The sequence below is a fragment of the Hippopotamus amphibius genome, chromosome 4 (genome assembly GCF_030028045.1).
Source record: "Hippopotamus amphibius kiboko isolate mHipAmp2 chromosome 4, mHipAmp2.hap2, whole genome shotgun sequence".
NCBI lineage: Eukaryota > Metazoa > Chordata > Mammalia > Artiodactyla > Hippopotamidae > Hippopotamus > Hippopotamus amphibius.
The window spans coordinates 71,999,036-72,023,285 of NC_080189.1; the positions used below are offsets into that span (position 1 = coordinate 71,999,036).

At 36.7% G+C, this 24,250-nt stretch overlaps 1 protein-coding gene across 1 annotated transcript in view; it reads left to right on the forward strand.

Annotated features, from left to right (window-relative positions):
* Positions 1-24,250, forward strand: part of HDAC9 (histone deacetylase 9) — a 719,791-nt gene that overhangs the window by 479,302 nt on the left and 216,239 nt on the right. The window contains exon 16 of the mRNA XM_057730709.1: positions 1,778-1,827. Coding sequence (XP_057586692.1) covers positions 1,778-1,827 — 50 coding nt within the window. The remainder of the gene's footprint in view (positions 1-1,777; positions 1,828-24,250) is intronic.

Below are 24,250 nucleotides of genomic sequence, written 5' to 3' on the forward strand. Positions count from 1 at the left end.
TAGATTTGAAAATGGGCAACATTTATCTCTTTAAATACTCTAGACCCTGTAAGGTGACACTTTTAAAACATTCTCTCCAGTCATTTCTGGTGAGAGGTTTTCCTTAGCATTAATATTCCTGTCATTTTACTACCAAGTTTTCATTATCTTGTGGCTAGCCAGAGCTCAGCCCATGGATAAGGCAATGTAACATTACTTAAAAAAGAGTGAATTCAGTGAAATAAATATTTTGCACACTACTAAATTTAAATTATTGATTAATTTGGTTGTTTAGTATTATTTAAACAGTACCAAAGTAGATTCTCCTCAAGTATTGCATCATTTATTTTCTGTATTTGCTTAGAGTTTAACAATTTTTTTAATTACTTTAAAAATTACTTTATTACATTGTAATATTATCTTTAACCCTTTTTACTGACGATAGAATGAAGAATTCAGACATTAAAATGTACATTATATATTTTAATTTCATGTATGACATATGAATACATCCTTGCAAAATATTCAGTGATACAGAAATATCTTTGTTATGAGGAATAACTTAAGAAAACTTTTTATTCCTCCTCAAGCTATCCGTATAATTTTTAATGTGTCTTTTACTGATGTCACTTTTCCAGTTTTAATATTTTTTCATTTTTTTTTCTGTTGACTTTTCATCTTTTTCCCTGAAGATCCTTATATTTAACAAGGTATCTTATTTTTTCATTTGCACTTACATATTTCTTTATAATTTTCCATCTGTTAGCAATTGCATTTGAAAACTCAACTCATACAATTTATTGTTTTCAAAATAAACTTTCTTCTGTGACAATAAAATCTATTTAGACTTTTGCTGACATGACATGTGAATTCCATCACAAACCTGTTTTCAATTTTCATTATTTCACTGATCATCAATAGAACAAATGAATTAGGGTAAGTGAAATGGAGACTTGTATCTGGTTCTACCACTAATCTCCTGAGTGACCCATATGAGTCACCTCAGAGCTGTTTAACTGTGATATAGAAATGCCCACTGCCTTTCATTTAATTACTTTGCAAGACAGATTTTAGTCTTGGAGGTTTAGGAGTAGTAATTTTTGTTTATACATGTAGTAGATGATGTAGAAAGTCAAAGTGCAGGTAGACAAAAATGATTAAAACTTCCATGAAATCTCAATTCCAAGAGATATTCACAAGTAAGATTTTGACATTTACTTTAATGATACATTTATATATATATTATGTAGATCCCCAAAAGGTTATCTTTTGATAGTGTTTTCTGACTTATTTGTTTAAAAAATGGTGAATGTTGGAGACACTTATAGTATACTCAGTCTTAGCTATATCTAAAGAAGAATTTAAAGATAAGTCTGTATACTTGAATAAATGCTTTAATATATGGAGCATGTAAAAATGACAGTGTATTTCATAAACTTTGTGGCTCAAAACATTACATTAGAAGGATACACATAATGAACAGCTAGGTTATTTATGTTAAATTATAAATAAAAAATATTGTGATATATTATACATCATGTAGGGCAGTTGAAAAAAATCTTGAGACTCAAATTTCATAGGTATGTATTTGTTCACGTGGGGTAATAGACTCTACATGTAACAATATATGTATTAATTTGCTTTGAGTTCTTAAACTATCTAAAATTTCATCAGTTTTCTTCTGAGTCAAATGATAAATACCATGTGACATAATATTATGTGTTAAAAATGTTAAAAAAATTTAAAGCTATAATTATATTCCAATTTATATATTTTTTCATGTCTTCTTACTGTGTAGGTGACTCTTCTCAAAAGTTTTTTTCTTCATTACCTTGTGGTGGACTTGGGGTAAGTATGAGTTTGTTTACTGATTTTAAAAGAATTTTTTTATTGGAGTACAGTTGACTTACAATGTTGTGTTAGTTTCATGTGTACAGTAAAGTAAATCAGTTATACATATGCATATATCCACTATTTTATTTTTTTTTCACATTTAGGTCATTGCAGAGTATTAAGTAGGTTTCCCTGTATTATAGAGTAGGTCCTTATTAGTTATCTGTTTTATATGTAGTAGTGTGTATATGTCAATCCCAGTCTCCCAATTCATCTCCTCTGCTTTTCCCCCTGATAACTGTAAGTTTGTTTTCTACATCTGTGACTCTATTTCTGTTTTGTAAATAAGTTCATATGTACCATTTTTTTTTTAATTCCACATGCAAGTGATATATGATATTTGTCTTTCTCTGTCTGACTTCACTCAGTATGACAATCTCTGGGTCCATCTGTGTTGTTGCAAATGGCATTATTTTGTTCTTTTTATGGCTGGGTAATATTCTGTTGTAAATATGTACCACATCTTCTTTAGCCACTTGTGTGTTAATGGACATTTAGGTTGCTTCCATGTCTTGGCTATTGTAAATAGTGCTGCTGTGAACATTGAGGTGCATGTATCTTTTTGAATTATGGTTTTCTCCAGATATATGCTCAGGAGTGGGATAGCTGGGTCATATGATAGTTCTATATTTAGTTTTTTAAGGAAGCTTTATACTGTTCTCCATAGTGGTTGTACCAATTGACATTCCCACTAACAGTGTAGGAGGGTTGCCTTTTCTCCACACCCTCTCCAGCATTCATTGTTCGTAGGTTTTTTGATGATGATGACTCTGACTGCTGTGAGGTGATACCTTACTGTAGTTTTGATTTGCATTTCTCTAGTAATTAGTAATGTTGAGTATCTTTTCATGTGCTTTTTGACCATTTGTATGTCTTTGGAGAAATGTCTATTAGGGTCTTCTGCTCATTTTTTGATTAGTTGGTTTTTTTGATATTGAGCTGTTTGGAGATTAATCCCTTGTTGGTTGCTTTGTTTGCAAATATTTTGACCCATTCTGTGGTTTGTCATTTGATTTTGTTTATGGTTTCCTTTGCTGTGCAAAAGCTTTTAAGTTTAATTAGGTCTCATTTGTTTATTTTTTATTTTTTTGTATTTACATTAATCTAGGAGGTGGATCTAAAAAAATCTTGCTGCGATTTATGTGAAAGAGTGTTCTGCCTATGTTTTCCTCTAAGAGTTTTATAGTACCTGATACTACATTTAGGTCTTTAATCCACTTGAGTTTAATTTCTCTCTGGTATTAGGGAGTGTTCTAATTTCATTCTTTTACATGTAGCTGTCCAGTTTTCCCAGCACCACTTATTGAAGAGACTGTCTTTTCTCCATTGTGTATTCTTGCCTCCTTTGTCATAGATTAGGTGACTATAGGTGCTTGGGTTTATCTCTGGACTTTTTATTCTGTTCCATTGATTTATATTTCTGTTTTTGTGCCAGTATCATACTATTTTGTTCTGATGACTGTAGCTTTGTAGTATAGTCTGAAGTCAGGGAGCCTAATTCCTCCAGCTCTGTTTTTTCTTTCTCAAGATTGCTTTGGCTATTTGGGGCCTTTTGTTTTTTCATACAAGTTGTAAAATTTTTTTGTTCTAATTCTGTGAAAAATGCCCCTTGGTAATTTGATAGGAATTGCATTTAATCTGTAGATTTCTTTGGATAGTATAGTCATTTGGACAATATTGATTCTTCCAATCCAAGAACGTGGTATATCTCTCCATCTGTGTCATCTCCAGTTCCTTTCATCAGCATCTTATGGTTTTATGTGTACAGGTCTTTTGCCTCCTTAGGTAGGTTTATTGCTAGGTATTTTGTTCTTTTTGATGCATTGGTAAATGGGATTGTTTCCATTTACTACTTTTACATAACATAAACTTCCAAAAATGCATCCTTTGATTTATCTGGTCAGTTGTGTTTAAGGCTGTTTCTCAGTAAAAGTTATGCTGGACTTCAGGATTGGCTACATAATTTGCAGGGCTTAATCCCAAATGAAAATACAGATCCCCTTATTCAGAAATTATTAAGAATTTCAAGATGGTGAAAATACCAAAGTAATCCAAATGTGGAGCCTTGCTAACTATAGGTTCCTGTGTGAAGCCACTTTGCTAGACTTTTATATTTCTGGAGAAAAGGTAATATGAGAGGGCTTAACATAGTTTTATAGCACAATTCAGTTTTCAGCAGAGTCACACTGAGTATGCATATATATTATATTCCTGGTGAAAATGGCATAAACTTCACAAAGCACTTTGCGTTGTGAGACATTTTGTTTGTGAATCTCCTGAGGCCTTTTTTTATCTTCAATAATTAACAAAGCCTTTTTGACCCAGGATATTTATACCACATTCCAAGGACAAATTTGTTTGAATCCAACAACGTATGAGGAAAATGTCTACATTTTTGTGGATGATTAGAACATACCTTATAACCTGCAATCTATTTAAAGTTAACCCTTTCCAGTAACAAATCATCATACTATACTATAGAACTGAGTGCTAAGTTATGTTAGGACAAAATAATTCTACATCAGGTTTCCAAGGACCAAGGAATTTAAGTCAGTTAAGTTTCTTTGATACTGAAGGAAAAACACAACTAGTCCTATGTATGTTTTAGGCAGTATTTTCTATAACTTAATTTTATACAGGGAAATCATGTATATTTTGAGCTAATTCTATCATTTTAGTGATGCTAGATTTAGCAAGGATAGTGTTTCTATTCCTTCATCTGTGACTCTGTCGTCTAAAAATAAGAATGGCAACTACAGCCAATATCCATTTGGACTTTACAGTTTACAAACATACACCTGAGGTTTATAACAACTTTATAAAATAGTCATTATTAGCACCATTTTGCAGATGAGAACCTGAAGGCTCAGAGAAGTGTGGTTATTTTCATGAAGTTACATGTTAAAGGCTGAAAGGCTGCAAGTATGAGGTTGACGTGCATGTCCATGTGGAGGAGTTCCAAAAAGAGCATTTTAGGTCCTTCCAAAGCTTTCATCTTCAATGGACCAGCTGCAGCCCCTGGAGCCTAGCAGTGCAGCTGTGTGGCTAATGTAGTGTGGTCCCCTTTACCACAACTCATCAGTGAGCTTCGCTTCTTGACTTCTAGCACAGGACAGTCACCATCCCACACTATTCCTTGCTCATTTTTTGCAAACCTCCTGTGAAGCCAGGAGCTTGCAAAGTCATTCTGGAAAGCAGAGAATTAACTGACCTTTAAAATGGGTTTCATCGGCTTTTGCACTTATTTCCTGACATCCCAAGTGGCCATTTTAAGAGAGTGGCTGATTACCTGAAAATGAGGCAAAGAATGAAACAAAGCTAATGACTAATTAGTGGGTATGGTGATGGGGAAGAAATCAAAGCTGTTAAAAGAGTGGTGATCATCAGACTCCCACTCATTTACAAGTACATATAATTCATGACCCAGAGTTGAAATGAGGACAACTCCCTAGGACCCACTTCCCAAGTCTGACCTCTGCTGTGCCTATGACTCACTACTCCTCGAACACAAAGTACCTCTACTCAACTGCTCCAAACCCATGCCAAGGAAATTTCTTATTCTTTAGCAAGAACTGCTCTAGTAAACTCTTAGAAGTGCCCAGGGAATGAATAGTGACTGCTGCTTCTGGCACAATGGGTGTCATAGAGTAACACTGACCTAATCAGTATGGTGGCAACAAAGGTGGTAGCGAAATCTAGCTTGGACAAACAGAAGCAGGAAGAGTAAGACTGGATTAGTTTGACTCCTTCACTGCTGGAAAGGGCTGGAGAGAGGCACCTCTATTTATTAAATTGGCTTATAGGTCTTCTGGTAGTGTTTATGTAGGTCTAGGTAAGTGTGTATGTGTTGTGTATACCTATGCTTGTTGATGCTCTAGGGAACTAGCTTGATTCAATGTTTTTGGTTTTTTTAGGAACCCAGTTGTGTTCTTAGATATTCAGGGATCATCTTGACTCCTAAGATCTTTGGTTTTGATATGTCCTAAGAGAAAGTCTGGGTCTTGTGGATTTGTATCAGTCTAAATTTTTACCTCCAAGGACAGTTTAAGATATACTGAGTATACAAAAGATACTCAGTATGAACTTGGAGTGACCCAGCTTGGCAACATGGGGACATGCCAGCAAGCTTGGAAACCACTGAAATTGCTTTTGTCTTAAGGCACTCTTCTGGTTCATGTTATCTAAGATGAACCCATTGGTTTAAATTCCAAAACACTTAATGCTCCCCAATTGTTGAGATAAACCCCAGTTGCTTAGGATGTATGGCTTCCTACTAGATGGGTTTAATTTATACCTACCGAATGCTGATATATTAATTGGCTTTTGAGGGGTCTGCCTGGGACATTATGAAATTTAAAAATCTCTACCTCTTATTAGATTTTCCTGTAAAATTGCACGTGATAATTTGGCCAAGTAGCTCGATGGGTGAGTGGTATTTAAGGTGCTTTGAAGTGTGTTCTCCAGAATTGCATTTTGGACAACAATCTCAAGGTTTCTGAATTCCTTTGTGTTTGCTTCTCATTTTGTTTCGCTACTATGGCATGACTCATTTCTGATAACTGGGTGATTGCACTACAAGAAAATGCACCAGTTGAAAAGAGCATTTTACCAAACCCCAGGCCTTGGTCATCACATAGTGAAACATAATTAAGGAACTCTGGAAACAAAAGCTAGTGCCGGACCACTTTAGTTCTCACTCCTCAGGGTATATCACTAAAAATAGCGATCATTTTCCTGGCCATCTGACCTGCTGCTGTGTGAAGAAATCTTGAAGTCATTTCTCAGCCTTATTTTTCCCTCTTCACTTGATAGGCCACAAAAAAAACCCACAAAAGCAAGGACGAGCAGGCTTTTATGATAATGTCGTCATCAGCTCCCAGCTTCAAACGCTTCTGCGGCTTTTGAGTTGTCATTTATAACTTGGAACTGAATCGACCCATAATTCCCCTGATACACTTAGAGAAATTGATAACAGACTCTGCACTTCTTTTATGGCTCGGAGGAGGCAACTCCAATCACATCACTATTGGCAGGCAATATTATTTTTTGACATGGTTGTAAAAGTATAAAGGGGCTTATGGCATTTGTTTAGATGAGGAATGGGCTCTCAAGCTGTGCTGGGGTTTACAGGACCAGATTAGTGAGAAGCAAAGGGAATATGATGTTTGCAAACAGGATATGATTTTATATATAAGTTTGGGTTTCATGCTCTGTTCCCTGGGGAAAACCCTGCAGACAGCAGAGAATTCCACTTTTATCCTACAACAGACAAGCTCCTAGTGCCAAAAGGCAGAAAAATAAACGTGGTCAATGGGCAGTGTCAGACCCTTGATTGGAGGAGGAGGAGCTGTGGAAGAGGCAGAACAATTCCCTAGGAGGAATGAGGAATTGCAGAGCATGGGCAGAATCTGGGTCTGCCTAACTGGTCAAAGATGTGCCAGAAATGAGGCTCAGGGAGGTTTAATCAAGGCACCTTCTCCAGCAGCAACTCGGTCAGTCTGTGGACACAAAGCTGGCTTTTTATTACAGACTTTTCCTCTGTCCATATTCCGTTTGATTACACCTAGGTCTGACACCCTGTGAGGCTTATGGATGTCATTTTTTTTGTGATTTGGGGAGGGGGCAATAGGGAGAAGGATTAGGTGATTGCGTGGAGGTAATTTTAGGCTCATTTCAATTGCTCAGAGGTTTTCAGCAGACAATTTAGTTATGTACTAACTATACTCCCTATAGAGGAGGTAGGTTTGGATGAATTGTGTCAAATTTTCTTTCATTCTGTCAAATTAAAAATGTAAGCTCTCCCCTCTGATATATAAAATTTACATATATTATAAATATACATATATATGCATGTATTTTTAGAAGCAAATTCTATTATTTTACTACATTTATAACTTCATATTATTTTCCCATTTATTATACCACATCGGTCCTCCACATTTATCCCCCCAGTGACAATAAAAAGAAAAGTTCCAGTGGCAAGCCTTTTAAAGACAGCTCTGACTTTATTATATTATAATAATCAAGGAATGATTTATTTTATGACCAAATCTATGGACATATAGTTAAATTCAATGTAACAGAAAGGTTAATGCCTTTTTTTCCTGCTGTTTACAGTGGTCTTCTTTGAAACAAAGAATCAGTATTTTGGAAGGCATCATATGTGCGGTCATAAGAGGAGTGAAGGGCAGGAGAAATAAGATAAGGTTTGTTGCCAGTGATTAGACAAGGAGCAGGAATGGAAGGCTAATAAGACAAAACTACTTTTCCTATTGCTCATAGCCTTTTCATTGGGCTGATGTAGATAAACGTTGTGTTCTGGGAGCACATAGGAGGGAGCTTCCAGACCAGAAAAGAAAGAAGAGGGATGTGGGGGTTACTCAAGCAGTTGAAAGCTAAATATTTAAGAACAATTAGGAATGAACGTGTTTGTGTGAGTTTGTGTGTTTGTGTGTGTGTATTGGGGATGGGTTATGAGTGTGGAGTCGGGAGAGGCATCCAGGCATTAACTGTTTAGGCTCTCATAAACACACCATATTTTTGAAAAACACGCTAAGCAGTTGTCGGTTGATTAGTAGGGAATTTTTTTCCTCAGAAAAAACCAAAACCAAAACCTAATGCTTAGGCCAGAATTTGGATATTCCTGAAATTTTGATAAGCGTTCAGGAACATTTTCCTCTTAAGTATATGTATCATGTGTTATTCCCACCCAATTATCCCACGCAGGCGCAATGCCTTTTGTTACATCTGCAGAAAGAGGAGGGAATGGCATCTGTTTCTCACATGCAGTAATCAGGATAATGTTGATTTCCTTCATATTAATGGTCAGCTCAAACCTGGCTCGCAATCAGTTTTTCATTTCCTCCACTGCCGCTATCAAAGATGCATCACAATCCTCTTCCCTCCAGCACAATAAGAGGATCCACCCTGATTTGGAATCTCTCTTTTCCTCATCTCCCTTTCTAATTGTATTTGGATTTTCATTAGTTTTAAACTTGATGCAAACGATACTAGCAGGAACACCCCAGGGCACCTGGAAAAAGTAAAACAGATAAGCGGCCTTAATGAAATTGTTTTGAGAATTTTGTTTCATGCTGTGGATTCCGCAAAAAGATCATGTTGCCCCAGACTTGGAAAATATAGTACAAAATATTATGCAAGCCAAGGAATTCTTTCTAAATAACAAAGGAAGTTTCCAGTATTGCATCGATTATGCCAATTGTGTATACTCAGTGATAGTTGCAGGGAAGCAGACAACACTCCCCACAGAGGCAGACATAGATACATTACTCTGTGTTTGCTGCGAACTGTAAAATTGTATAGACTCTTTAAGTGCCTGATGCCCATTGCAGAGAATAGGAAAATTAGAAGTGAAAACCTTAACTTCCTCCTTATTTCGCTTAGCTGTAGCATCCCATCAGGGATTCAGTTCTTTCGATTTCTTTGACACTATGGCTAAATGCAACAGGATGCATTTTGAAATTTCATTTTCATTTTCTTATTTAAAGTAAAAATGAACGTAACAAAACTGTTAAAATTCTTCTGTTGTCAAAATGAGATGGCTTAGAAATGCTATCATCAAAGCTTTTTACACATGTTTTTTACTCTTGAGACTACAAACCTGTAAAAAATGATATATGCAACTATGTCAACCAAAGTAGTGTCAGTAGCAGGGAAGAATAAAACATATTCATTTCTGGAATTTCTTTTTCTATCATTTTTCTCTGTTGATTTTCTTTACTTGCCTATGATTCTTGATTATAAATATCAGATAAGAAAAATTGCACCTTAGAGTCTGCAGTTGCTGAAGGTAAATGGATTTGATGACCTTCAAGCTTCTACCTAACTCAGGAAATCTATGATTCTATAAAACAAAAATTCAGAAATTAAAACATACTAGAATAAATTTGAATATATATCACAGATTGCCACTTCTGATTGTCAAGAAAACATAAAACCTTAGGTCCAACAAAAATTGAATTGATAAAAAGGGAATGAGACTACCTAGAAAAAAGAAATCTTTGGGACAGCTTCCATGTTGTGCAGCCTGAAATACAGATAAATCCAGGCCTATCTCAGACTTTCATTCTGATGGGAAAAGACTGCACTTATATTTTCCCTTTGTCATATTTCTACCCTGGATAGATCCAGATCCAGATACTCATCCTGTAACTAATATCCAATGCGTAATATTGACATATTATTGGATATGTCTTTGTGAAGTACTTTGACAGAAAGTTTAGTAAAGTGTAACTATTAGGTAAAGTATAACAGAAAGTTTAGTAACTTTCTGTTACTAAAGTATAACTATTAAAATTCTCAAATAATATAGTTTTTCTTTCAAAATCCAAAATTAAAATAGCTTACTGATGCTTGAGCCATAGTAGGCAGTTCATAGCACAGTTCCTAGGACTTAACCCTTCCAAACCCCCAAGAAGAATCCATAGCTCCCAACTCCTAGGCCAGCAGCGTCATTACCACCGTCATGTCTTGTTTTTAAATATAAAATAATAAGTAAAATAGAGGACTTGAAATGCAAAGCAATGACTCACCTTAGCAATGAAGCATATACATTAATTTATTGTTTTTATCAAGGTTAATAAGACTGTTGAAGGACTAATACATTTGAGAATGATATGCATCCAAAATCATTTGGTTTATTTATTCTTTTATCATATAATATGATTTATATGGTCTCTAATTACTGTTTACTGTGGATACGTTATTATCCTTTATAACAATCTGTAAAGACTTCTCAAGGTGATTCTATACCATTTTGAAGTGTGATCATTCAACCCCTGGAGACGTATTACTACCTGTGTAACTGAGGCTTTATATTCTATAGAAAAGGAAACTGAGGCTCAGAGAGGGGAGCAACATGTTCAAGTCACACGATTAGTAGGTGGTGAAGTATAATAGCAATCTCCTGATTCCCAAATTCTTAACCACGGTTGTGTGCACACACAGCTCACCATAATTTCAGCCTCACATGATTGTCAGCACTCCTTTCCCAAATGAGAATAATCTTAACTGTAAGAAAGGCAAAATTGTTTCTTTTGCCAAGAACATTTTCTTTTTTATTGAAATTCCTATAAAGTATTAAATCCATGAACTCAGACATTATTAATTTGGGTTAAAACATTATGTAGCTGTGTACAGCATTTCAACCCTAACTGGAACACTGAAGAATCTCTGCACTTGGAGGAAACCACTGTGGAGTGGGTTAGAGAGACTCTCACTTCACACACCGACTGAGTCAGAGTTAATTTTATTAAGTTGCTTTTGATAGGAACGGGATTCTACCATGCATTGTTTAGGGAGTAAAAAGATCAGCTTATTATGAAATACCCTTTACACAGTATGCACTGTGTAAAGAAGCAGTATTAAAGAAGCAGTAGGAAAATACTGAAATGATATTACTTGGCTCTAGCTCTAACTCAGTCTTGGTAGGACTGACTGGCAGGTCACTGAAATTGTGAATAGCAACAATGGGAACTCTAACATTCCTTCCCTGACCACATAACCCACAGGAATCCATATATTATTTGTCAAATCCTTTAGTCTACCAGTATCTTAAGTAAAGATCCTGAGTCTCAAGATGTAGCACTTTGCCACAACAAACATGTTACTCCACTTGTTATTGGCACGCAAATAGCAAAGGGATATTTTTCTGAAGATGAAGAGTGACTAAAAATTGCACATGTAAGGTCAGTAGAGCTGCCAGAAAGCAGTCGATCACACTGGGAGGGGATTTGTAGTAGAGCAGTAATGTACATGGCCTTCCCCTTGTCTCCTCCAGCTGCTGCACTAATAGTTCACGCCTTCTTTCCATATGGAATATTGGTCACAGTGTTCATTCATCATATCCATGGTTTTCCGTGGAATCCAAAGGTCCTCCTTGTAGCTGCTGTGTTTCTTTTTCATCTCACCATGACTAAAGAAGCTAAGGTGTCGGCATTCTAAACTACAAGTGATCCCAAGGGAATGGGCCGTCATTCATGTGTTCCTCCCAGTGTTGAACAAAAGAGAGAAAGCATGTGGGTTCACCCACCCATTGTCATCATAAATCCATCCCAGCTCCATTTCAAAGGTCTCGGGGTTTCAGCAGAACATCCAACATGAAATAAATATATACATTCGAAGAGCTGGCATGTTGTATCACATGGGAGAAGGGAGAACATCCACTGTTACAGGCTGCAGAGCCAAATGAAGAGTCCAATAAAGAATGCCATAGCTCCTCTGCCCAGAATTATGTCTCTCATCATTATACCCCAGGAGGAAGCAGTGATGGTCACCCAGAGTTATAGTGGGCTCTCAAGAGGTACTGAAGTGTTGCTGCGTAGAGGACTGCAGAACTGCCCCGAGAGGTTTTATGATTGTAGGCGATGTGTCCTTCTGCCCAGCCCTACAGTCAGAGAAACCAGCAATGCAGAGTTTCTGTTAATAATTATTTCATTCATGTGAGTCTGCGTTTCCGTCTTACAATGGCAATAATGAAGTGTCTCTCATTGCATTATTGTGAAGATCAAATGTAATGATGTAGGTTATCAATGACAGCTGTGTGTAGAGAGTGACCACTTCCCCACTTCGACGGGTGGCCCTAATTAGTTCTGGTTTTGCAGAGAATAAATAGGCTGCTGCCTCAAGGCTATGATTTAAAAGCATCTTCAAAGCTCTGAAACCCTGAGGTCTCATAGGATGCACCTACCCGACTGATGTTCTACCATTAGAATCCTGGCACTGTAGGGGGACTAGTAAGGGAGGGGGAGGCCATCGTTTTTAGAAACCCCTGTGTTGAAGCACATGGGCAAAGAAACTTGATTTTAGGAATTGGAATATTTGGATTCAAATCTCCACACTGTCACAACTTGAGAAGCGTTTCTCTGACTCTGAAGTGTAGAATCTAATTCAGCAGTACTGGGTGGAGCCTGAGGTTCTGCATTTTTCACAAACACCTATGTGATGTCAATGGTGCTGATCCATGGACCACAGTTTGAGTGACATGATCCTATATGACCGTGAATGGACAAATCATTTCATTTTTCTGTGCCTCATTTTCTTTACTTCTTTTACGTAGAGGTGATTAATGAAATGTACTTTATCTTTCTTCTTGGGGACAAGTGTGACATACTTGGGGATCTGGTTGAATAAGACTTAGAGGAGCAGTCTGTCTCCTTTGGGCAAACAGTTACAGGGCGAGAAAGTTTCTATGAGGGGCAGGGGTGAACCATGCCAGCAGAGGTCCAGGGCGCTAGAGGAACTCCAGATGTTGCGGGATGCCAAGCCAGGGAATGGAGGCACCTGATTCTGGCAAATGAAAGCTTCAGTTCTGGGTGTGACACTCACCGAGGAAAAGAGAATGATTCTTCAGTCAAGTGTGTATGTATTATAGGACTTCAATGGAAGACAGATTTTTATATCACATTTTCCCTTTATTTGCCACAGTAAAACACCATCAAGAAATGTATCACTGTGGCATGACTTTGTTCTCATTAATTTATTCCCTTTACAGAGATTTATAAAGCATCTATTGTGTGTCAGACCCTGAAGATATAGACACCCGTAGCGCTGCACTCCAGGCACTTAACACTAGCTTTCACGGTATATCATTAAGGAGAGATCTACAGAATAAATATTTCTTTCTTTCTTTTTTTTTGTTTTTTGGTCTTCAGGTCTTTATTGGAGTATAATTGCTTTACAATGTTGTGTTAGTTTCTGCTTTGCAACAAAGTGAATCAGCTGTGTGTATACATATATCCCCACGTCCCCTCTCTCTTGAGCCTCCCTCCCACCCTCCCTATCCCACCCCTCTAGGTCATCACCAGTTATCGAGCTGATCTCCCTGTGCTTTGAAGCACCTTCCCACTAGCTATCCATTTTACATTTGGTGGTGTATATATGTCAAAGCTACTCTTTATTCCTGACCTGTCACTAAGTTCAACAGTACCGGAACAAACATCTGGGTGGCTCAAACAATGGAAATTTATTTTATCACAGTTCTGGAGATTAGAAGTCTAAGATCAAGGTGCTGGAAGGATTGGTTTTTCCTGAGGCCTCTCCTTGGCTTGCAGATGGCTGCCTTCTCTCTATGTCCTCACATGGCCTTTTCTTCGTGTGTGCACATCCCTAGTGTCTCTCCCGCTTCTTATAAGGACACCAGTACTGTTGGATTAGGAACCCACCCTTGTGACCTCATTTAACCTCAATTACCTCTGTAAAGGGCCTGTCTACAAATACAGTCACATTGAGCTTCAACATTTGAATGGGGGCGGGGGGTGGAGACACAATTCAATGCATAACAATATCCATGTCTAGGGTTGACTTTGACTGAAATCCCAGCTCTGTGTCTTATCACCTGTGTAACTTTATTCAAGTTACTTAACCTCCTAAACTTAGTTTCCTCCTTTGTAAAAGTGACTATAATACATTTTTTAAGCTATCTCATGGGGAATAAATTCATTTATGTTTGTAAAATGTTTAACACAGTGTCCAACACTAGATACCCCTACTGCCCCATATGTCTTTCTTTAGATGCTGACCAAAGATGCTTATTTTTTTGCTTTCTCTGGGTAATAAATTTGATTTTACTACCTCTTGCACTGAATCTACTAATAAATTAGTTTTTTGTCTCTCTGAATCTTTCCTATTCCCACCCCCAATATCAATATTCCCAGAAAGAAAACATCTCTTGGAATCGTCAACTCTAGCTGTAAGAGTGGAGGCTTGATAATAGAAAAATATTGAACTTTTCAAATATCTCTTAAGTGGATAAAGGTAATTATTCTATTCTCAAAATGGACAAATAAGAAATTTGACTTGCAGATGCCATTATAGGTAGAGTTTAAAACTGATTAAGCTATGTAGATACATTAAAGCTAAAATGTCTTAGAAATTAAATCATGCTAAAACAATTTCACTGATTTTAAAATATTTGATAATTTCTAACTTACCAAGATGCTGTATGCAGAAATATCTGGTCCACAATAGATGATTCATTCAAAAGATACACTTTACCTGATGCAATGCAAAAGTTGAAAAGATACTGAATTTCTTTTACAGGTAAACTTTTATACAGCATGCTTAAAATGGTACAGAATGAGTACAGTGATGAAAAATCTCAGTTTCTTTGTTGAGTCTGGTGTCTGTCAGGAGGTTTCTAGGGGCATCTGATCATTATTTAAGTTTAAATTCAATTATTCAGAAATACCCTGTGGCCCTAGCAGCAGCAGAGCATAGCAGCAAGAGCTTACACAACTGCTTAGTAGTGGTCAAGGAGTTTTGATTCCCAGCTTTCAAGGGGAAATATTCAAGGCATCCAAGGAGGAATTGTGTACCACATTAACCATGCACAGTGCACATGAAACCTGTTTTGTTGATGGGTGCAACAGTGTTACGTTTAACTTTGGGAATATTTCAGAAAGGAATCAACAGCCACATTTAAGTTATATAAAGGAGACTGTGCCTAAATTCCTTTTCTTCTAAGTCATTCTCTTTCCCTTTTAAATACTTTCACATCCACTTTCAGTACAGGTAGCTTAATTTCTATCATGTGTGGCTTTTCAGAGCCTGAGCTTTGTTTCGGGTGCCAGTGATTGAGCTATGCTGGATGTGCTTGGAAAAGGCCCACATTCATTCAGGAAACTCTGGTTGAACTAGATCCATATGTAGCTAAAAAAATAAAAAAGTGTAGCTTTCTGATTGGAGGTAGTTTCTGTCTTCCAGCATTATCACATATGATTTTTGTTTTTGATGTACTGCAGAATAGAAAGTAATTTTGGAACAAAACTCTGGATTTTTTTTTTCTTAGCATTTACTCAGAGCTTACTATACTATACTTTCACCATTGTGTTGTACTGTGGTAAGCACTTTACATGCATGTGACTAATTTAATGCTAATAAAGGTGGAAGGTGGTATTATCTCCATTTTTATTATAGCTTGGAATGGTTAGTGAACTGGTCCAGGTTTGAAAGCTTTTAAGTGGAAATGGTAGTTTTCAAGGTCTCTAAGTCTAAAGTCAACAAAAATAAATAAGGTATTATTGTGCTAAATATTGATGGTGCCCTAAGCCAAAGCTACCACTCAAAAGAGTGGGATAAGGTAGAGGAGACTTTGTCCAAAGATTGGTTCCTTAGAATATCTGTTAGAAACCTTATTAGAAATTCTGACAATTTCTTCAAATCCTGGGGTTATGGAAACCTCTAGGTACATACTATTGGTGCAATGCTTAGATAATTATCGATAGTCATTCTCTCTTGGGACAACTTATCTTGATAGGGTTAATTTATTAATAAAACTTCTAACACATTTCTAATTTTACCTCTAGCTTCAGCTTTTCTTTCTTCCTCTCTTACTCAAATAGAATTCTGTACAATTTGGCAGGAAAGTCCTTTCTCTATGAAATCAGTGTTTCTCAAATTATATGGTGAAGAAAGATTTTTGTTTGCTTATACTTTATTTCCTATCTGTCATAGAGTAATGCTTTTGTAAAATGCATTAGAAAAAATTATTAAAATTAAGATACAAAAATATGCAAAATAAAAAATTCAATTATTTTTTATTAGATTCAACAGATATAAAATTATTCTAAATGGATTGCTACAAAAGTTTCTAGCTGCTTGCTTGTGTTTTATCTTGTGGACTGGGAACACTCTGTGGACAACAGTGGTTCCAAGGCCATACTTCGAGTAGCAGTATTCTAGACCAGTGGTTCTTGATATGGTTGCATTTAAATCTACCATCTTGTTAGTTGTTTTATATTTGTCCCATCTTGGTTTTTGTTTTCTGTTTTGGGGGTTTTTTTTGTCTTGGTTTGTTTTTTCCTTTTTCTCTCTTTTCCTACCTTCCTTTGGATTGAATATTTTTTGTTTCATTTTATTTCCACTATTGGCTTATTCGTTGTACCTCTTTAATTTTTAGTAGCATTTACGCTTGTTAGTTGTACCTCTTTATTATTTAGTAGCATTTATCACAGTCTACTTTCAAGTAATATCACACTACTTCAGGAATTATGTGAAAATCTTACAGCAGTTTATTTGCAACCATCTTCTCCTACTCAATGTGCCTTTGTTGTCATATATTTGACTGTTAGACACATGCCATAAACTCCACAAGTTATTATTTTTGCTTGAGATAGTCAATTATCTTTTTCAAGGGAAAGAAAATAAGAAAAATGCCTTATATGTGCCATTGTTATTATAACTTTCAGCACTGTTTATTTCTTTGTGATAATGTGTTATTCTAATTTTCCATCTGCTATTATACTATTTTCCTGAATGATTTCCTTTACCATTTTTTGTCACTGAGGTCTGATGGCAGTATAGTACCTCAGCTGTTATTTTTATGAAAAAGCTTTATTTTATCTTTTAAAGATATTTTAAAAAGATACTTTTGCTAGTATAGAATTCTGGGTTGACATTTTTTTGCTTGAAATTTTTGATGTCACTCCATTGTTTCTATCCTAAATAGTTTCTGCTAAGAAACTTGTTGTAATTCCTATCTTTGTTCAATTTTATATAACGTGTATTTTCTCTGGCTGCCTTTAAGACTTTTTTGTTGAGTTTTTAACAGTTTGATTGTGATGTGTCTAGGTATGGTTTTTTGGTTTGTTTGTGTAATTGAGTTTCTGGTTTTTTGTTTTTTTTTTTCTAGTTATGTTTGAATTTTTTGAATCTGGGGTTTCATTATTGTTGAGAAATCTCAGTCATTATGTCTTCAATATTTCTTCTGTCTCATTTTCTCTCTCTTTGCTCCTTCCAAGAATCCAATTATACCTGTGTTAAACAATTGAGGTTACTTGATTGTCTTGTGACCTCAGCTCCCAAGTACCTACCAAATTAATATTTATCAGCATTTTTCTTTTTATTGACATTTGGTTGGGTGCATCATTTTTGGCAGCTTTCTTTACTCTAAACAGTAGATTAGGTTTGTACCATTTGTTCTTAACTTATGTTCACAAACTGCTGAAGGGCCGTGAGTTATTTATTACAAGAAGCCTGTGAATTCATATACACACCCAACATTGTCTACAGACTGAATAAGTGTTATGTGTGAAAAACATGGGGCTACGTTTTCAAATGCAGGTAGGCATTGCTGCAATTAATATGCCTCAAATTAATTTAAAATCATTGCTGAATTATATATCACTTTCACCACGAAAGATTGCCCAAATAACAAAATTTAATAGTGCAGTAAAACTCTCTGTAGTGCCGTGAATATTTTGAACATTTACTTCAAGTGTTAACCTGAGCATCCTTACTCTAGTCTTTTTCTCAGGCAGAGGCGAGAGTCCTTTATAAACGCACCTGGTGTAGTTACACTCTCCAAGTGCCCCACCCTAAGAAATCCCCTTGAGTTAGGCCATGATCTTTGCACACAAGAAATAACCCAGCTAGTTCCTTGGAGAAATATTTTTGCCTTTTCTGAATTAGAAATTTCAAACTGTGTAAACATAAGTTACTCTGGACAGCAGGAGTCATGCACTGGCAGCCCAGTAACCAAATTCAGCACACAAATAGGTTTCTTTTAGCCTGGCTGTGAATTTTTTTAAATGAATTCTTGTCAATATTTAAGATTGAAAAATTGTACCTAACCCTCCCACCCTTTCCCCATTTACTTTATATTATATTATATCTACATTACCAGTCTGGCCCCAGGAGTTATTAGAACGTATGGCTGCTGCTTTAGTCCTACTCTGCGTCACTGCTACATGCAAGTTTCTCCAGGCTCATTTTTGGTACTTTGTCCCTGTTCATGGACTCTACTTGTCTATATTAGTCATCAATCCCTTTAACACCAAGAAAATTCTTTATACCCTAGTTAACGTTTAAATTATACATGCTGCAGATCTGAGGAAGTATTTTAGGGAAAAAATGCTGCTGTTATTGCTATTTTTAAAATCATAAATTACATGACAGTGTATGTTATCCAATGACATATCTATCTGTGGATGATTCATTTACTTGGAACTCTGATTATTTGGTGCACCATGTGTCACTTTTATTCTCATGTCCATTTTTATATCCCGATTCTCAGAGCAAACAATAAAAGAAAAAAAAAAAGGAAAAAACTGAAGGCCATTAGGTGCTTACCTGAAAGTTTTGCATAAGGTTTGCAGAAGCACAGAGACTTCTGAATAAAACAGGGTACTTGAGAAACATCTTCATTTCTTGCAAAATCTTGACCATGAATTTTTGGTCATTTTAAATCGTGTTTCTAATTAATAGTGAAGTAAAGAAACTGTGAAAACAGTGGTTTTTGAAATGTTATACCCAGTTCTCAGATGCTCAGAATCTGTTCCAAAGGAAGTGAACATTTGGAAGGGGGGATATACTTGGAAACAGCACTTCCATGTATATACTCAACAAAAGGAATCATGGTCTCTCAAGGCCTCAGGCTACCAGTGTACCCCCAGCCTGCCTGAAGTGCAGAGGCAAGCCCAGTATCCCCATGAACAGCCACTCCTCACGGATCTGGCTTTTAACAGGTAGAAACTGTCTGTTTCTTTCTTTTTTTAATTTTTGGTATAGATGCCAATAATCATATAATGTCCCTTGATCTTTATTTTGCCACTGGTATTGTACAATTATTTATTTTTTTGAAATCATTAAAAGAAATTGCAGTCCCTTTCTCTGATATATTAAGGAAAGATAAGTTGAAATTGGAGCAAAAGAATGGGAAGAACTGTGAAAAGTTTTTACTGGCTCTGTCATTAACATTTGTGAAACATAAGAAACTGAAAAGAGCAGAACAATCCTTAAAAATAAGTTTATATTAGTGTTGATTCTATTTGGTGGACAAAATTATTTGGACAAATTCAGGGAAAGGATAACACTGATAAAAATTATTCTTGGCTGTATTCCAAATAAAAAAGCAAAAGACTTAGCACAACTTTAAAAAGTAACAGTGAGGGAAGAATCAAGATGGTGGAGTAGGAGGACAGGCACTCACTCCCTCTTGCAAGTGCACCGGAATTACAACTAACTGCTGAACAACCATCAACAGAAAGACACTGGAACTCACTAAAAAAAGCCACCCCACATCCAGAGACAAAGGAGAAGCTGCAATGAGACCGTAGGAGGGGTGCAATCGCGTTAAAATCAAATCCCATAAATGCTGGGTGGGTGACTCACAAGCTGGAGAACAGTTATACTGCAGAAGTCCTGAGGGTTCTGAACCCCATGTCAGGCTTCCTAACCTGGGGGTCCAGCAACAGGAGGAGGAATCCCCAGAGAATCAGACTTTGAAAGCCAGCGGAATTTGATTGCAGGACCTCCACAGGACTGGGGGAAATGGAGACTCCACTCTTGGAGGGCACACAAAAAAGTCTGCTCACCAGGACCCAGGGGAAAGGAGCAGTGACCCCATAGGAGACTAAACCAGACCTACCTGCTGGTGTTGGAGGGCTGCCTACAGAGGTGGGGGGCAGCTGTGGCTCACCGAGGAGACAGGCACTGGCAGCAAGGTTTCTGAGAAGTGCTCATTGGCATGAGCCCTCCCAGAGTCCACCATTAGCTCCACCAAAGAGCCTGTAAGCTCCAGTGCTAGGTCGCCTCAGGCCAAACAACCACCAGGGTGGGAACACAGCCCCACCCATTGGCAGACAAGCAGATTAAAGTGTCACTGAGCTCCACCCACCAAATTGGATTAAAGTTTTACTGAGCTCCGCCCAACCAGCCCAACCCACCATCAGTCCCTCCCATCAGGAAGCACCCACGAGCCTCCTAGACAGCTTCCTCCACAAGAGGGCAGACAGCAGAATCAAGTAGTATCAGCAGTATTTCATCTTGTGGAACTGAAAATCACAGTCACAGAAAGACAGAGAAAATGAAAAGGCAAAAGACTCTGTACCAGATGAAGGGACAAGATAAAACACCAGAAAAACAACTAAATGAAGAGGAGATAGGCACTCTTCCGGAAAAAGAATTCAGAATAATGATGGTGAAGATGACCCAGGACTTTGAAAAAAGATTGGATACAAAGATCAAAAAGTTGCAAGAAAAGTATACCAAAGACCTAGAAGAATTAAAGAACAAACAAACAGAGATATGCAACACAATAACTGAAATGAAAAGTACACTAGAAGGAACCAATAGCAGATTAACGGAGGCAGAAAGACGAATAAGTGAGCTGGAAGACAGAATGGTGATAATCACTGATGCAGAAAAGAATAAAGAAAAAAGAATGAAAAGAACTGAAGACAGCTTAAGAGACCTCTGGGACAGTGTTAAACGCACCAACATTCGCATTATAGGGGTCCCAGAAGGAGAAGAGAGAGAGAAAGGACCCAAGAAAATATTGGAAGAGATTATAGTTGAAAACGTCTATAACATGGGAAAGGAAATAGCTATCCAAGTCCAGGAAGCTCAGAGAGTCCCAGGCAGGATAAACCCAAGGAGAAACACGCCAAGACATATAGTAGTCAAATTGACAAAAATTAAAGAGAGAGAAAAGTTATTAAAATCAACAAGGAAAAAATGACAAATAACATACAAGGGAACTCCCATCAGGTTAACAGCTGATTTCTCAGCAGAAACTCTGAAAGCCAGAAGGGAGTGGCATGATATATTGAAAGTGATGACAGGGCAGAACCTGCAACCAAGAATACTCTACCCAGCAAGGATCTCATTCAGATTCGAGGGAGACATCAAAAGCTTTCCAGACAAGCAACAGCTAAGAGAATTCAGCACCACCAAACCAGCCCTACAACAAATGCTAAAGGAACTTCTCTAAGTGGCAAACATAAGAGAAGAAAAGGAACTACAGAAACAAAAACAAAAGAATTAAGAAGATGGTAATAGGAACATACATATCAATAATGACCTTGAATGTAAATGGACTAAATGCACCAACCAGAAGACACAGACTGGCTGAATGGATACAAAAACAAGAGCCATATATATGCTGTCTACAAGAGACCCACTTCAGACCTAGGCACACATACAGACTGAAAGTGAGGGAATGGAAAAAGATATTCCATGCAAATGAAAATCAAAAGAAAGCTGGAGTAGCAATACTCATATCAGATAAAATAGACCTTACAATAAAAAATGTTACAAGAGACAAGAAAGGACACTACATAAAGATCAAGGGATCAATCCAAGAAGAAGCGATAACAATTATAAATATATATGCACTCAATATAGGAGCACCTCAATACAGAAGGCAAATGCTAAAAACTATGAAAGAGGAAATCGACAGTAACACAATCATAGTGGGGGACTTTAACACCACCCCACTTACACCAATGGACAGATCATCAGACAGAAAATTAATAAGGAAACACAAGCTTTAAATGACACAATAAATCAGTTTGATTTAATAGATATCTATAGGACATTACATCCAAAAACAGCAGATTACACGTTCTTCTCAAGTGCACATGGAACATTCTCCAGGATAGATCACATCTTGGGTCATAAATCAAGCCTTGGTAAATTCAAGAAAATTGAAATCGTATCAAGCATCTTTTCTGACCACAACGCTATGATTAGAAATCAATGACAGGAAAAATAATTGTAAAAAACACAAACACATGGAGGCTAAACAATACGCTACTAAATAACCAAGAGATCACTGAAGAAATCAAAGAGGAAATCAAAAAATACCTAGAGACAAATGACAATGAAAACACAACGATCCAAAATCTACGGGATGCAGCAAAGGCAGTTCTAAGAGGAAAGTTTCTAGCAATACAATCCTACCTCAAGAAACAAGAAAAATCCCAAATAAACAATCTAACCTTACACCTAAAGAAACTAGAGAAAGAAGAGCAAACAAAACCCAAAGTTAGTAGACAGAAATCATAAAGATTACAGCAGAAATAAATGAAATAGAGACAAAGAAAACAATCACAAAAATCAATAAAACTAAAACCTGGTTCTTTGAGAAGATAAATAAAATTAATAAACCTCTAGCAAGACTCATCAAGAAAGAGATGGAGAGGACTCAAATCAATAAAATTAGAAATGAAACAGGAGAAGTTACAATGGACACTGCAGAATTAAAAAGCACCATAAGAGATTACCAGAAGCAACTATATGCCAATAAAATGGACAACCTGGATGAAATGGACAGATTCTTAGAAAGGTATAACCTTCCAAGGCTGAATCAGGAAGACAGAAAATATGAACAGACCAATCACAAGTAATGAAATTGAAACTGTGATTAAAAAACTCCCAACAAACAAAAGTCCAGGACCAGATGGATTCACAGGTGAATCTTATCAAACATTTAGAGAAGAGCTAACACCCATCCTTCTCAAACTCTTCCAAAAATTGCAGAGGAAGGATAACTCCCAAACTCATTTTATGAAGCCACCATCACCCTGATACTAAAACCAGGCAAAGATACTACAAAAAAAGAAAACTACAGACCAATATCACTGATGAATTTAGATGCAAAAATCCTCAACAAAATACTAGCTAACAGAACCCAACAACACATTCAAAGGATCATACCCCATGATCAAGTGGGGTTTATCCCTGGAATGCAAGGATTCTTCAATATATGCAAATCAATCAGTGTGATACACCACATTAACAAACTGAAGGATAAAAACCACATGATCATCTCAATAGATGCAGAAAAAGCTTTTGACAAAATTCAACACCCATTTATGATAAAAACTGTATAGAAGGTGGGCATAGAGGGAACCTACCTCAACATAATAAAGGCCATATATGACAAACCCACAGCAAACATCATTCTCAATGTTGAAAAACTGAAAGCATTCTCTCTAAGATCAGAAACAAGACAAGGATGTCCACTCTCACCACTACTATTCAACATAGTTTTGGAAGTCCTTGCCACAGCAATCAGAGAAGAAAAAGAAATCAAAGGAATCCAAATTGGAAAAGAAGTCAAACTGTCACTATTCACAGATGACATGATACTATACATAGAAAATCCTAAAAATGCCACCAGAAGACTACTTGAGCTAATCAATGAATTCTGTAAAGTTGCAGGATACAAAATTAACATACAGAAATCTCTTGCATTTCTATACACCAACAATGAAAGATCAGAAAGAGAAATTAAGGAAATAATCCCATTCACCATTGCAACAAAAAGAATAAAATACTTGGAATAAACCTAACCAAGGAGGTAAAAGACCTGTACTCAGAAAACTATAAGACACTAATGAAAGAAATCAAAGACGACACAAACAGATGGAGGGACATACCATGTTCTTGGATTGGAAGAATCAACATTGTCAAAATGACTATATTACCGAAAGCAATTTACAGATTCAATGCAATCCCTATCAAATTACCAATGGCATTTTTCACAGAACTAGAACACGAAATTTTACAATTTGCATGGAAATGCAAAAGACCCTGAATAGCGAAAGCAATCTTGAGAAGGAAAGACGGAGTTGGT